Source organism: Periplaneta americana, chromosome 17, assembly GCF_040183065.1.
Source record: "Periplaneta americana isolate PAMFEO1 chromosome 17, P.americana_PAMFEO1_priV1, whole genome shotgun sequence".
NCBI classification, from domain to species: domain Eukaryota; kingdom Metazoa; phylum Arthropoda; class Insecta; order Blattodea; family Blattidae; genus Periplaneta; species Periplaneta americana.
The window spans coordinates 110,668-128,282 of NC_091133.1; the positions used below are offsets into that span (position 1 = coordinate 110,668).

Below are 17,615 nucleotides of genomic sequence, written 5' to 3' on the forward strand. Positions count from 1 at the left end.
ACGAATATGGTACATTATTTAAGTGCTTTATTTTACGAACTATCAACTGTAATGTTTCTCTAATGTCTGACCTAAATAAAGGTGGCAATGGCAACGTAATGAGTACAAGATCCAGCACCGAACGTTTGCCAGCATTTGTTCTCAATAACTGTTTAAAGGATAAACCCAGAAAAAATTTCAACCAAGTAACTCTTACATTAGAAGGTACCTACATAATAGTCTGATTCACTTTGCTTTTGATAGTACTTCTGTGCTCATAATACCAGCAGTTAAAAAAACGTATTCTATTGATAATTAAATGTTGCGCATATGTGAATAACAATGTTAATACTGTCTAATTTATGCCATTTTAGCTCCATAATTTCTGCCTGGCAAAATCGTGTACTATGCAATTATACTAAAGCTCCAGTATACAAAGATTCCTTTGCTGTGACCATAATGATCATTACACCTCATCGTAAAGATAAAATTGGTTGGAAAATTCGTTCCGCCATTTCGTGAACTTGATAATTGAAAAGAGTAAAAGAAATAAACAGTAGTTTCATACATGCTGTAACTGCACATATATATCAGAATATTTTCCAAAACTGAGAATCTATTCTGGGATCCACTGAAAATAAGCTACATATATATACTAACCTTACAAAATAACTTTTCTCTGTGGGTATCATAAATACTTGAAATCAAGGAAGAGAGGTGATAATGTTTGCACATACATCTAAAGCAATCTCAATTATTTGGAAACGGTGAAAGGTATTGAGAATTTTAGAAAAAGACACAGAGGAGACAAAAAGAAGTCGCGACCTTAAGAGCAACGTCTTTTCAAACGGACTGTTGGAATGTGTAGCTTGGTAACCATTAAGAGTAAGCGTAACAAGCAATTCCGTTGTCATAATTAAAACATAAAACGAGATAACGATGGAACATTAGTTCTCTGGAACATTACATGACTTGTAATAGTAAATAGGGATAAGATTTTTTGTCTGAATCACAGAGTGAAAGGCACTGCAAGTACTCTTGTAAAGACGTAGTGTCCGTTACAATCAAAATACAAGATAAACACTGGAAGAAGCACACATAGTGCATTCCTTGTGCTCCACTCACCTCTGGTTCTCGTTTGACCACAGGGAACGGATCTTCTTCAAATTTTATCTCTGATATGAGATCTAAGCTCTGGTCCTCATATTCCTCTTTTATGCCAGTCACATGATGATCCAAGAAATTCCGTTCCTGCAGTACAAAGAGACGTCTTAAAAGAACAATTGATTACATGATATTAAGAGACGACTTCTAATGTTACAAGCGGTCTCTATATATCTGCATGTAATGGCTTGACATGATGAATAGGGCAAGGATTCATATGCAAAAGCAAATTTTTCATGAAAAAAACAATTTTTAGACATGTTATGAACATCTGTAATAATGCGAAAAGCTGATTGTGCATATTTCAGCCATTCCTGCATATAATGTACTATTGTGCATATATTTAAGCATATTTAGACATAGGCATTGAGAAAGCAAAAAGAAATCAAGTGAAGTACAACATATTATCAACATAATACACTGTGGGAATGTGTGGCAATCATTACGACTGAGTATTACGAGCAATTTCGTTTTCAAATTTAAAACAAAAACGTGATAACAATGCAACAAGACGTAAATAATAATAATAATAATAATAATAATAATAATAATAATAATAATAATAATAATAAAGGGACATGAGATTTTTCTTCTACTATCATAGACTGAAAGGCGCTGCAAGTACTGTTGTAAAGCGGCAGTGTCTGTTACAATCAAAACATAAGATAAACACTGGAAGAAGAACACAGTGCATTCCTTCAGCTTCACTCACCTCAGGTTCACGTTTCACCACAGGGAAGGAAATTGGGTCTGGATCTTTCTCAAATTTCATCTCAGTTGTGAGATCATGGCTCTGGTCCTCATATTCCTCCTTTATACCAGTCACATGCTGATCCGAAAAACTCCGTTCCTACAGTAGAAAGAGACGTCTTAAATGAGAAATTTATTACAGGGTGTTAGAAGACGACTTCTAACTTTACAAATTGTTCTCTATGTGTCCTCATGCCAGAGTTTGATCGCAACCCACAGCATGTGCTTTACATTATGATGCAAATGCATATTTTCATGCAAAAACATTTGTTATACATGTTATTAACGTCTGTGATGATGAATATGCAAAGTTAACTGTTAAAGTTTTTTAATATTGCGGCCATTACTGAAATATAATATACTATATTATATATTATATTGTAGCATATTTTCAACAATGTGTTAGATTAGCAATAATGTTTGCATAGTCTTTCTTCTTCTTTTCTTTTTCTTCTTCTTCTTCTTCTTCTTCACTTCATGGTATGGGCAATTGCCCGTTCCGGTTTAAAGGTCCCTCCATCTTTTCATCCGTCGTCCCTGATCTCTTCGTCCTTTTGGTTTATAATTTATTGCTTTCTTAGGAAGTCTGTACTCGTCCATTCTCTCTACATGTAATTTTCAATCTTGTCTGTAATCGTCTATTTTATCAATAAGTGGGTATACACCTAGTTCCTGCCTAATATCTTTATTTTTAATTTATCTAATCTCGTGCATCCTTTTACTTTCCGCAAGATCTCATCTCTGCTGATTGTATTTTACTAACTTCAGGTTTTGTTGTAACCCAACTTTAACCTCCATATAAAAGAGTAGGAACTGCCATTACATTGTAGAATTTCATTTTTGTTACCTTTCTGCTTTTATTCTTCAAAGTTCTATTAATTGTGTCACATACTGTCTGGAATCATCGTAATTTTATTTTTATATCATTATCCTTTTTGTAACTTACATCACATCCTAGGTACTTCAAATTTGTTGCTTGTTCTACAGCTTTATCTATTTTAATCTTAGATCTTACAGTATTTTTGCCCTGAAATACCATTACTTCTGTTTTTGTATTTGATATGTTAAAGTCATGCTTCTGGCATATTTTATTTAGTTCATATATTGCTTTTTGTAGTTTTGTTTCAGTATCTTGTATTACAATCATATCATCGGCAAATACCAGAATATTAGAATTCCAGGATCTACTAAAATTTTCCACCACGGCCTGCTTTTGTTCCATTAAAATTCTGCACAAAAAGAAACATTCTCAAACATCCCTACTTACGTGACTCTTATCACCACTACCGTCCTTTTCTATGTTTCACTTATTCTGAGTTGCCGTACTAGCATCATTTTGTTTTGTACCGGAAGTACTCAAACATTACACCACTGAGCTACCACACACTTCGACAAAATAACTTTGAGAACGTTCTTTCGACAAGTATGAGTGGGAAACATTGTGGGACCTGCAAATTATTCAGTGTCATAGTGAACTACATCACTATCCAAATTAGAAACAGACTACGGCACAACAGGGTTATGTTCGTATTAAAGGCCTGGGAGGGAAATCAGTAAGTGGAATCATAACGATAGTACAATCACAGTCTAGTATATACAGTCACGAAACTCAATACGTAGTAAATATGCATCCAAAGATAGTTGCTAATCACTAGGATCGCTAATATCGCCTCATTACAGACAATGCGAAATAGTACCTGCACAGTCTATTGTTCCTAGCACCCTCACAACTCAAGCTTCATGACTGTATATGCTAGACTGTGGTATAATGCAAAATTTTAGTACACAGAATGGTATCGAAGTTTATTCATTTTATCGGGTTATTTTACGACGCTGTATCGACATCTAGGTTATTTAGCGTCTGAATGAAATATAGGTGATAATGCCGGTGAAATGAGTCTGGGGTCCAGCACCGAAACTTACCCAGCATTTGCTCATATTGGGTTGAGGGAAAACCCCGGAAAAAACCTCAACCAGATACTGTAACTTGCCCCGATCGGGATTCGAACCTGGGCCACCTGGTTTTGCGGCCAGACGCGCTGACCATTACTCCACAGGTGTGGACAGGTATCGAAGTCATGAAGACTTTTCAAAGCCACTCACATTTTCTTCCCATGAGTGTACATTAACAGTACGAGCGGTGATGTTAACTCCATTAAAACACGCCATTAAAAGTTTTGCATAAGTTAATTCTTCACGCATTACATATCTCTCATGTAAATACCTGCCAGGAAACGTAAATGGTGTGGGAAATGAACCCAGATCGATTTTCTCTTCCAATGGAACTTAGTTTCATCTGTATGACCACGTTGTATCACATAATACATACCACTATCAGCAGACAAGAGAAGAGTCTTCAATGAAGTTACAACTAAAGAAAGATCAAAGTTTTCCTACAAAAAACAAATCGTCGTTGTTCCTGCAATAACGCAGGAGGAAAAAAAAAAAAAGACACATTTACTCATCCTATGGCAGCCGTACATATGAGACTGTGAATTCTTAAATTTTCGAAACAAAGAAATATAGTTACATATAGCAGATATTATTATTTGGGGTATCACAATTTAAGTTATTTAATAGAGCAAAAATGTGAAAATCGATAAATATGTCCCATAGGAGTTACTGCAGGAACAACGACGAAATGTTCCTTTCTTTTTTTTTTTTTTTTCTTTTTTTTTTGAGAGAGAGAAAGAGAGAAATTATAGAGTGTGTTGGAGCTTTAGAAAATAAAAATGCATTCCATCTTTACGTCATTCAAGCGTAGTTCAAATAAATTAACTTCCTAAAGGTCAGAAACACATAATAAAATGAGGATTTACATCAATTCGCACTTTCGAACATGATTTGAAGTTTCACTGGTCCCATATAGGCAGGACCTGGTCATTACTTGCAGAATTTATATTATAGGTGACAAAAATTCAATGTTTAATTAAGGGGAAGTAGATATTATGTAACAGCTCCAGGATGGCTCAACATAAAAAAACACAAACACGCAACATACAATTAACTACACACACGAACACACACACATATTCATCATGTCTGGTTTGTACAGGGACATCGCTTTATTTTTACCAACATTTTTAACATTAACCTGGCTATACTCGGAAAAACTGTTGCTCCCTTCTATTACAGGAGTTTGATGTTACTAGTGCAATATGTAAACAAATCATTTTACTAGGTACAGGAGGAGAGAAAAGTAGTGTATCCATTTATGTTGTAGGGAAATACGATATTACGATTTTCAGTTTGATCATCACTCTTACGGAATTTATCAAAATACAGTAGAGTAGTAACATTTTTTTTCAAAAACTCAACTTTTCAGGCGGCTATGTTCGTTATGTAATGTCTACTTTATTTAGCATATTAATTATTGATGTTATCATGCAATATAGAGAGTGCATTTAAATTGAGGGGGTCATAAGTAAAGGGCTGTAAGTGCACTTAAGTTACTTTTGAGAAAATGGGGTTTAAATATTTAAGCTTTCGTAAAATCGGTGAAATTTTTTATTTAAATTTTAATGTGTGATGTGATTAAAACATCCCTTTGCCACTAAAATTTTAGAAACTTTTGCTTACATTGGATGCACTTAACTCATGTTATTACAAATGTCACTAGCATTCCTTTGCTTCTAGCCACCTCAATTCAAAAAAAGCTAATCTGAATTTTTAAACAAGTTGCTGAAAATGGTTGCCGTTCATTACAATGCAGGCTTCAATTCAGTACGCATATTACTAAAAACATTTTGAAGCATATTCTCTGAAATTGAATTTATCGTTTCTTAAATATAATTTTTTAGTACGATATTATTAATATAGGTTCTTTCTTCTATAGAAAATGCAATCATATTTATGAAACACACTAGACACTGCAGTGTTTAATTCACTGCTTGAAGACTTTGAGTGCAACAGCGGCCGTAAGTTTGTGTGTCTGACGGGAGCAAGGACATTAGTGAAGGGGTGAGAGTGAAGTACATTCAGAAATGCAGGTACAATAAAAATGCAAGTAAAAATAAAATGATGTCCCTGTAGATATAATACTACGACGTCTATAATTTCCTAATTAAAAATTCCGGTATATATAATGATCAGGGAAAGGATTTATATGTAAATACATATTTACTTATAAAGCTAATATAATTTATATTTTGCATTATCTTTATGTTTCACAATGTGTAGGGTTGAAAAATCCTACTTTTATTTTCCATATTTTTCCATATTTTAGAGTTTAGTACATATTTTCGTTAATTTCCATATATTTTCCATATTTCATATAAAACAGTCCATATTATATTAGGTTTAACAATAAAACAAAACAAAATTCCATTAACTTTTAAAAATACATTTCAACAATAGAGATTTAAACACATGTTCAGTAATCCCTTTAACATCAGAGTTATTTGAAAATTAGCAGTCCTATCAACAATGGGAAAGTAAGTTACAAAACTGTATTAATTTAATTTAAAATTTTTAACAGACTTCAGTTGTGCAGCTCAACAGTTAAATGCCAGTCAGAGTACACATAGGTTCAGTTTTGTAAATCATACTATAAAGACGGTAAATATGCCAAAAGTACGTCATTCAGTCAATTTAAAATCAAAACTAACAAGTTACATTTCAGAATTTAAAGAAGATGGTTTATCAACTGACAATAAAATATTATTTTGTAATTTGTGTCAGTGTGCAGTATCATCTACACAAAAGTTCCTGGTGCAACAACACATTACAACTAGTAAACATCAGGCCAACAAACAACTAAATTCCAAGCAGAGACAATTGTTTTTAACACAACCAACAACATCGAATGTAAGATCTGAGTTTAACATCGACCTGTGCCGTTCTCTCATCTCTGCTGATATTCCTCTATACAAACTAAAGAATAAGGTCTTCAGGGAATTCCTTGAAAAATATACTCAACATACAATCCCGGATGAGTCAACACTTAGGAAGACGTATGCTCCATCCATCTACGATGAGACAATACAGAAGATAAGAGATGAAATTAAAGATAGTTCAATTTGGGTTTCCATTGATGAGACTCCCGACAAAGAAGGTAGACTTGTTGGTAATGTAGTTATCGGTTTGTTAAGTGAACAATATTCTGAACGAATTCTTTTACATTGTGATGTTCTAGAAAAGTGCAATAACAAAACTATAGTTAAACTGTTCAACGAAGCTATGGGTATCCTGTGGCCAAAGGGTATTATGTACGATAATGTGTTATTCTTTATTAGCGATGCTGCCCCTTATATGGTCAAAGCTGGACAAGCATTATCTGTTGTATATCCTAAATTGACTCATTTTACTTGTGTGGCGCATGCATTTCATCGTGTGGCAGAAGTGGTCAGAGACAATTTCCCTAAAGTAGATTTGTTGATTTCATCAGTGAAAAAAGTATTTCTCAAAGCTCCCAGTAGAGTTAACGTGTTGAAAGAAATGTACCCTGAAATTCCATTGCCACCAAAGCCAATTTTAACTAGATGGGGTACATGGCTAGAAGCAGTTGAATATTATGCCGAACATATAGACTCTATTAACAATGTTCTCCTTGCATTGGACTCTGAAGATGCAGTCTCAATTGATACTGCGAAAACAGTTACCTGTGACATAAGTGTGAAGAATGACTTAGCTCACATTCAGCATACATTTTCATGCATCATAAAAACGCTCAAAAGTCTCCAAAATAGGCACCTTTCACTATCTGAAAGTTTTGAAATTATAAATAGTACTGTGGAACAACTGAATCGTGGTAGAGGTAAAGTTGCAGATGCAGTAAGAGCTAAGGTGGACACTGTACTTTCAAAAAACCCTGGATATGAAGAACTACAAAAGGTTGTTGCTGTGATGAGTGGTGAATCAACAGTGAAGATTAACTTGGACTTATCCCCAGCAGACATTGTGAAATTGAATTATGTACCAGTTACTTCTTGTGACGTCGAACGCTCTTTTAGTCAGTATAAATCTATCCTCAGAGACAATAGAAGAAGATTCACTTTTCAGCACTTGAAAGAAATGTTTGTAACCTATTGTTATGGTAACAGACAATAAAAATTGTGTTTTGTTGAAACTACATTGGAAGATAAGGTACGTCCATTATATTTTTTGTTTAGTTTGATTAAAATGTACCAATATTTAACGTACATAGTCATTTTTTTATAATTTTAAGTCCATATTTAATTCCATATTTTGGTAAAAATCCATATTTAATTCCATATTTTGGTAAAAATAACTACATATATATTTACATATTTCATATATTTTTAGTCCATATAAATCCGTTCCCTGATAATGATATATGTGACAGTTTATGAAAATATCACCAGTGGCCTCCCATATCAATGGCAACAATGATCAAAGCAATGATACAGTTCATTTGCGTCTGGACATGATGTCACTGGATATCTGGTAAGAGGTTGATTACAGGTTTAACATCTGCTGTATCACTAGGGCTGAACACATCCAAATTGTTTGAACGAAACAATGAAAGCAAGTTTCTGTAGCGGACATAAGTTTTCAAATTAAATAATGATTCCTTTGAAATTTGTGCTCTCTTACTATGATACATAATAGATGACAATGTGTACAAACATATATGAAAAATTAGGATTTTTATTTAATATTTTTATAAATGTTGATGTAGGTCATACCTAAACACATATGGCTTTATATAATAAAATCGGCTTTCTATTTTCTTTTTAATTATCTAATGTTTTGCAGCAAAAATTATACTGTATCGTAGTTAGCTATTTACTGAACTGTTTCGTCGTTAACATGGCTTAGGTTAGGTTAGACTATTTTAGATTAAGAATGTTAAGTTGATCGCTATTATAAATTTGAATGGACTAAACTAGCACAGAGGTACAGTAATTCCTTGAATACTCTATTTATGCACCTTGCATATATAAATCTGTGACAGATTAAGTGTGATTGGTTTAGGCTTTTGTTATACCTTGCATATACGACCAATTGCATCGCGAGAAAAAAAATCGCTTATAAATTCAACGATTTTGACTTCAGAAATCACCGGGACTACTTCAGCGCGAGTTTCACCATTAAGTGTAACTTTGAAGTTGTCTATATTTAAAGCTTTTTATTTCTTGTTTGTGAACTTTTTGTGTTTTCAATTTACTTGCGAAAGTTGGGAGTTGTTACTTTTCTTTTCACGTATTCCAAATTTTAACGCTTTCCGCTCATTATTTCTTAGTGTTTTCATTTTTGGGAGAAAAATAGATGGGTGTTGGAATGTATTTTTATCGAAATGACAGCAGCAGTTGTTCTGGATATTTACCAATAAATTGTAATTAGTAATTACTTTTAATATAGGCTACCTGAGATAAATAATTATCCTCTACTAGATCAGTTATATTACTTCTTTCTATTGCCACAGGGTCGATCTCACGTTCTATCTTGATCACGTCCATCACGACTGAAAAAAAAAAAAATAACAAACTTAAATAGACATGCAATTTCTCAGCTATCTGGATATTCTTACTAGCATGTGTAATAATAATTCCGCATCTCCGTAGCGCACGCACGCACACACACACACACACACACACACACAGTACAGATGATCATGTCGATTCTAGGGCTGTTACAGTATTTACTTTACAAAACAAATCCGGAGAATTGAAGACTGAAGTTGCCAGAAAGATATTTATACTAGCAATTCAACGATAATCAAAACAATAGTGTTTATAAATGATCTTGCCCCCCTTATAAAAGATGTAGGTCATCCCTTATTATTTGCAGATGACACAAGTATAGTAATTACAGCCAATAATTCCAACACATTCCAATCTTCAACAGAGGAAATTCTCTTCAAAATATGTGACTGGTTCTCAGTCAATAAATTAGTATTAAACTGTAACAAATCTAACATAATTCAATTTAAATCCTGTCCAAATTCAACGTCGCAAATTTCTAGCGCAATAATTAACAATAGATCCCTATTAGAAACAACAACAACCAAATTTCTTGGCTTAAAAATCGATAATGTGTTAAATTGGAAAAATCATATTAAAGAAATTACCCCCAAACTAAATTCAGCTTGTTTTGCTATTAGATCTATGCTAAAGATAGTAAATATCAATACCTTAAAAACAATATACTTTGCATATTTCCACTCGGTAATGAGTTTTGGAATAATATACTGGGGAAATTCCACAGATAGTAACAATATATTTCTATTACAAAAAAGAGTAATTAGAATAATAATAGGTGCCAAATCTAGGGAATCGTGTAGGACTATTTTCAAAAACTACAAATAATGCCCATGGCTTGTCAGTATGTCTTTTCATTAATAGTCTTCCCCGTATGTAATCGTGAAAACTTTGTAACTAATTCAACAGTTCATAGCATAAATACACGTCAAAAAAATGACTTTCATACTCCATCGGCACGTCTATCATGCTATCAAAAAGGAATGCGTTATATGGCAATAAAAATTTTTAATAGCCTCCCTATTGATACAAAAAATGAAACTCAAAACATAAAATTATTTAGGGCCAAATTAAAGAAGTACCTAATTTCTCATGCCTTCTATTCTGTAGGTGAATTCATGACATTCATAACACTTCATGAAATTGATACTAAAACTTTGTGTTGTACTAGTAGACTATATTGTAAATCTCGTCTGTATATATTTCATCTAGACTGTGACTATAAATTAAGATTTTATAATAGTATTAAGTTTTTTGACATGTTCCATATTCTAGCTGTAAGCATGTATGAATACCATGGAATGTTAATAAATACAATACAATAGGATAGCATAATACCTTCAAATGGGCCATAAATGAGTCGCCTTCTTGTCCAATTTTGATACACGAGTCAAAAAGTGAAATATAAGGTTTTTAAAAAGTAAGTTTCTATTTTGAAATAGTAATGTTTGTCAAATTTTTTAATTCCACAAAAATAAAAACACCAATTTATTAGTAAAGAAATGGAATTATATTAAAACACGAAAAAAATTAAATATGACCACCACAGTCTTGTTCAATAAGAAATAGTCTTTCTTCTATGCTATAAACGGCATTAGTAACCACATTCGTAGGAATGTTTTCAATGACATCCAATACTGACTGTTTGAGTTGCTCATGTGTAGTAGATCTACTTAGAAATACCTTTTATTTTAGATAACCCCATAACCAGTAGTCAGCTAGATTTAAGTCTGGTGACCTAGAAGACCAACTCTTCGGAAAATACATACTAATTACACGATCACCAAATGTGTTGCGCAACAGTGTTTTTACATTGTTGTGTATGTGAGATGGAGCGCTGTCCTGCATGAAAACAATGTTTTCGATTTCATGATTCTGTAACGCTGGTATTGCAGCATTTTAAAATATCACTGTCAGGTTCCCGTCACTTTTTATTTGTCCATTTTCAATTTCTTCATAGGAATGCGGCCCTATTATGAAATGTGACGTAAAACCACACCAGACAGTAATCTTGATATCACGTAATCCTTGCTGTTTAATTGTATTCGGATTATCTTCTGCCCATATCCTGCAATTATGAGTACTAACACCTCCATTCAATTCGAAATGTGTCCCATCTGTCGACAAGATATCGTCTAAACAGAAACGTTAATCAGAATTTGTGCTAACATTTGCAAAGCGAAATTGACAGAAATCAGCCTATCTTGTTCTATGAGTTCAAAACGCATTTCTATTTTGTAGGGATAGAACCGAAGCTGTCTCTCAGAATTCGCCACACTTTCGAATAACTCGTGTCCAGACGCTCTGTAAATTTATTAATACAACAAATATTATAATCTGAATTTCACTAACTTCCTGGACATGTCGTCAAAATGGAGCTGCACTCACCTCCTTTTCTACTAATTTTGGTCTACCCGATCGCTTTCTATCGGCAACTGAACCAGTTTCCTCTAATTTGTTCATTAACTTACGAAATGATTTTACAGAGCAGGGTCCATTTCTCAATTTATGTAACATTCGATATCTTCTCAATGCATAAGCATATTGCATTGGAACGCGTTAAGGTAAATCCATTGTAACTTAAAATATATTAAAATTATTCTAAACAATTAAGCGTGACACAGTTACCATAGCAAGAAACATGTATAGATAAAAAAAAGTAATGGTACCTAAATGAAATCAAACTGCTTTTATGTACACAAGATACAGCTGTTTCAAAATGGGAACTTACTTATGAATGGAACCTTACAACTCCATTTCTCCAAATCTCCACTATAAGCATACCTGTACCACGAAGGAGAGATTGAAGTCCGTTTGTGAAGAATAAATCATGCAACTTATTGTTATATAGAGCAATTATGCATAACAACTACAGAAGCGATTTTAAATTTTATTCTTTCACAAAACCCTACATTTTTACCCCCTTTTTCAAAAACACTTGATAACAAAAGTAGGAAAACAACGTAAACTGCAAAAACTTGATGTAATATTTTTTTTATCAAAAACCTTAATTTCCACTCCTTGTCAAGAGGACAAATATAAGCAGCAATAATCTAAACTAACCTAACCTAACCAAAATAGCAACACAAAGACTGAATCAATTTCACAAATTCGTCAAACAATGTCAAACATGATGAACCTTACCTTAATAATTCGTAAGATACAGGGCTGCAGCTGCTCTAAAGAATACACACATTCTCTATCTTCCATTAGATATTTACACTCTGACATATATTCTCCCAAATATCCAATGGCGCAACCAAACGAAAAACGTCCACAACACTAAGTTTACTACGTGCCAGAAAGGTACCAGAACGACCAACTTTCTTCCGTTTCGCATACTTCCGGTATAATCTACCGCAACGGAAGTTCAAATCCGTCGTACTTAGGCCGTGTCTCAAAGCTCAAGTCCATACTACACACTACTGACTAGCAACTAGATGACTTGTAAACTACACACTAGGGAGCTTTGAACATGTATGCTTGAAACATGGCCTTCTTCATAAACTATTTCTCTAAAAACCATGACATCACGGTGCAGCACTGAATTAAGAAGGCAGTGTCCTAATGCAGTTTCATTACGAATTATGTGGAAAAGATGAGGACTTAATATATTAGCCTACAATAATGTTTAAAAGATTGTACAGAAGGTACTAATAATGTCAGTGTTCAAAGTTAACGTGTTATTCTACATTATATTTACATTATTTCACTTCCAAAGCATTTTCAGATGTATAACCCCAATTGTTTATGAGGTATCCATGTTTGTTTAGTGAACAAGTCCAACAATCGAGCAAGCATTTTCGTTTACTAGCTACTACGGACTTGATTGCCATGCACTATGTAGCTTTGGATCATGACTTCTGACGTCACATCCGGCTATTTAGTCAACAATCTAGTTCACTTCAGCTGAAAATGTAGCTTTGAGACACGGCCTTACTCTCAACTCATGGCAACACACTTCGAAAATCATGTAATCCTTAATAATACCGTGATTCACGAAATAGTCTACAATATCCTCCTCTCTCAACTCTATACAGACAAAAAACGAAATTCTACATCCATTACAACTCACAGCGATAGACCACCTACAAGAGAAAAATAATACACGCACCTACTACGAAAAACTACAATCATACAGCCAATGACTTAGAAAAATTCTAGCTCGTAACATACAGCTATCACTTAACCACAACCATCCAATCATACCGGAAAAATCATCACCCAATAACAACACACAACGCTTTATGAATTAACCACAACCATCCAATCATACCGGAAGACACATCACCCAATAAAAACACACAACACTTCAGCCAATCAAATCACAATACATTAAAAGTTATGCACTCACAACAAAGTCTTCTAAACACGAGAAAAGAAACCTTCAATTCTACTATATATTTAAAAAAATCTACTCTACCTCAACCGTAAGTGACCTACGCATAATATACACATACTAATAAATGAAATTCAATACTAAACACTACCAGACCACCAAAAATAACAAAATCGCTTCTATAGTTGTTCTGCATAATTACCTTATATAGAATACAATGTAGGAATATACCTATACACTTACGTTTATGGAAGAATATAACAGCATATCTGTAGCAATAGCCGCGATCAACATTATTACAAATTGAGTTAATTTGAATCTTTAACATAAACTTCCAGGATGATATGATCAAGGAAGCCGGGATAGTAGGAGGTGTGAAAACAATGTCGCAAACATCTAGTGAGTGTGCAAAAAGTCTCTAAAACTGACTGTTAACGTGGCAAGAAAAATGCAAAATAGAGAGAACCATAGAGTAAAATTTGGTATGATACAATGTGTCAGCACCTTCAGGTTTCTCTGCTATTCTCTGCCTTCGTTCCAAAACGTTATAAAAAACTTGATGTGAGTTCATTGAATAAAACAACACTTTCCCACTCGGCGAAGTCCAAACTCAATTCTTAGAATCGCTGAGAGGATATTTATTTTCATCCCATTTCTAAGTTTATTTTTCAGGACATTAACCTGGCTATAAACTCGACCCAATTCCGCATATGAATGTGGCAACGTCAGAACAGAGGAAGAGTGGCTAACCAGCGAATAGGGATTATAAAGAATGGACACTGAGCGAATTTTCCCTTGTTTTGTTTCTCTGTGCGCCAGCGGCTAGTTCCACTTTCAAGCGCTAGAGGTAGTGTAATCGAGCATACGCTAAGATAATAATTGAGAATAGAGTTAAGGCACACGATCCAAACATCGCCTACCTTATTGCATAATCCAGTAACGCTTTGCTTCAAATAAATTCAAGTTAACAGCTTTTCCTTATTTCTCAGTGACAAACTAGTTGTAATAATAATATTTTATATTTCAGATATAATGCATTATATTATAAAATAATATAATACATTATAAAATTAAGTATCGAATTAGTTTAATATTTGTATAATAATATAATATAGGTATATATAGTTTTACTTCTCGTAAGAGTTTTGTTTTTCCACTTTCAGCGCTATCAAATCATTACATATTTTAATTGTTGTTGGGGTCAACGTCTCAACTCTCATTATAAAGGAACTCTAGAGTCTAGACATTGCAGTTAATGAAGGATTTATTATTTTATGGATCCAATTTATTTTATTTGAGTACATAATGTACCTAGATGTATTAATTGTATGTGTTATATTTCCGCTGTGTCGACTGCTAGCTGGTGTGATGTCAGCGCCAACTGTAGGGAGAAAGCAGAATCTGACGCTTTAGCTGGCTTGAAGGTCATTCAAATCAGTCCGGCTACATCAAAGGCACCGACGCGAAGTGTCCATTCTTTATAATCCCTATTTGCTGGGCTAACGAGAAGACAGGCTGCGATCAACGAGTTCGGAGTCACGTGGTTATCATGGTCTAGTCATGGCCATCTTGACAATCGCCGTTCAATCTAGAGCCACCGCCAGCCACTGAAAGAATATTGCACACTTTTATCACTGCCAATTTGGCGCTAAAAACCTATTTTCAATACTTTTATCACAACCACAACACATTTCAAATCTTATTGTACCATATATAGAATTATTACTACATCAACACATTTTGTATATCACGAAACATGTAAAATGTAATTATTATGAAAGTCGCCATTGTTTCTTCGAATTAGTAGTATTAGTACGATCCACTAGATGGAAACCGACACGATTGGCAGAGGCGGCAATACATGAAAACGAAATTATACTAAATGTGAGATATGTTACTGCAGTTGTGTCGTATTATGTAACAGGTTAGGTTAGTTTTGATGAGGTGTGTATTGTGGAGGTTAGGTTAGATTTGATTAAGAGTATATTGTGGAGGTTGGGTTAGGTTTGATTAGGTGTGTAGTATTATGAGAAAGGTTAGGTTTGGTTTGATTAGGTATCATTATTACTATGATGGCAACACGGAAACCCACTGTTACATTCAAGAAATATGGCGGTATTCTTCGTTCGCGCACGACGATTTTCGTATATTATAAGTAAGATAAGTATTTAGGGCGGGTTGGGTGCGCTTACAGCTCTCCCAGTGATCACATCAATTTCTATTAATCTTTACTATAAATACAAGGCATTTTGAAGATATTTTTTTCATTTATTAGTGGCTAGCACAGAAGAAAGATTCACCCAATCGCCTAATATAAATAGAATACCAATTCAGTGACGCAGAGCAACAATGAAAATGTTATACAAAGGGAAAGGCGACACTAGCAAATCGGAAGCATATAGAGGAATCTAGAAACGACAGCCATTAATGTACTAACCAAATTACTGGTAGCACAGCTGGACCCAGTTATAGAATAGTATCTGCCAGACGAACAGTTCGGGTTTAGAAGGTACAGATCAACATTAACAGCAGCAGCCGGTCTCATAAAAGATATACAAGAAGAGATCCGGAAGGAAAGAGGAAAAATGTATGTAGTGTTCGTGGACTATGCCAAAGCTTTTGACACAGTCAACAGGCAGATACTATTGAAGAAACTGAGGTAACTGATAGGGAATACGTGGTCCTTCAGACTAATCTCCAATATTTTCGCAGAAAACCAAGTGGAGATATAAAATAACATAGACAGATCGGGATGGATAAGTCAAGAAAACGGAGGGCTACAGGGTAACCCTCTCAGCCCTATTCTGTTCAATGTCTAGACATATGACGTGGTTGAAACAATTAGAAACGAGAGGTTGCAACCATCCACATCTACGCGAGCTATTCCATGTCAAATCGATCTAAATATAGAGAAAATTGACCTTACAATTTCTAAATACAATGAAAATTTTTTTTGTACGTAGAGAACTATGATACACTGCTTTGTGCAAAGTTTGAGGCATCAGAACTTCATAGTGTTTAAATTAAAAATATTTAAATTTATCGCATTTTCATAAAATTAGCAACTTTAAACTGCTGTAGCTCCGAAACCCTTTCACCCAATGATCAAAATCATGGTTTATTTTGATGCTGAGAAATTAAAGTTAATATTGACATCTAAACAGATTTTCTTACTTTTTATGGAAATGGAGAAATTTAGATTTTTCCTCATTAAGACGGCTTTGCCACCGAAAAAATATTTTAAAAATATATAGTTAGATTCCGCATTGAAAGTACAAATAAACACATTTTTTATGATGGTATGTTGATAAGAAAGTATTGAAAATATCAAATAAAGAAAATAAATAGTACGCGCGTGAACTAACCAGCTGTGAGACGGGAGCTAGCCGAGATGTGTCGTCTAGTAGTCATGGCTGTGCTAGCTTTATCACAGGTTTTCATAAACATAGGAGTAAAATGACTCCTAACGCTCGCTTATCTTTAGCTCTCGGCCAGTGCGTGCGGTACTGCACCGTTGAAGTCTAGGCGTGTGAAAATAATCTATTTAATACCCTCGAAACGTATTGCCGTACCACTAAGCAAACAATGCCGAATCCCTCTTAATAATGCAAGGTTTTTTCGCAATATTTTTTTTACATTTTTACAAATGACCAAAAAGCTAAAAGCAAGTAAAATCAGATTATCTCTCTCTCTGTATATAATAAAAATAAGGATTACTTCTTAACATAACCTACCAAATGTCAGCTTCGCAATGAGCTCTCGTTCAATGTTCTGCAGTAAATGGTTCCAGAGTTCTGAGCGCTGAAAGAGGCTTGTTTTTATAAAATACGCTAAATTTGTCGCTCAACAATACGAAAAACGTTTGACTTTCGATAGTATATTTTTGAAAATTCACTCCCCTCAGCACCTTGTATAAGTAGGGAAAAAAATTAGAGTATAAA

General features: G+C 34.1%; 2 protein-coding genes across 3 annotated transcripts in view; both read right to left on the minus strand.

The window, feature by feature from the left end:
• LOC138693280 (zinc finger protein 678-like) overlaps positions 1–17,615 on the minus strand; it is a 58,591-nt gene that overhangs the window by 33,531 nt on the left and 7,445 nt on the right. The window lies entirely within an intron of this gene.
• The window catches only part of LOC138693281 (uncharacterized), a 43,597-nt gene continuing 34,669 nt past the window's right edge, over positions 8,688–17,615 (minus strand). The window contains exon 5 of one of the 2 annotated variants that reach the window (XM_069817138.1): positions 8,688–9,319. In XM_069817138.1, coding sequence (XP_069673239.1) covers positions 9,289–9,319 — 31 coding nt within the window. In that variant the 3' untranslated portion in view covers positions 8,688–9,288. Of the gene's footprint in view, positions 9,320–14,837; positions 15,282–17,615 lie in introns of those variants that run through there. The other variant, XM_069817139.1, reaches the window with a different exon arrangement.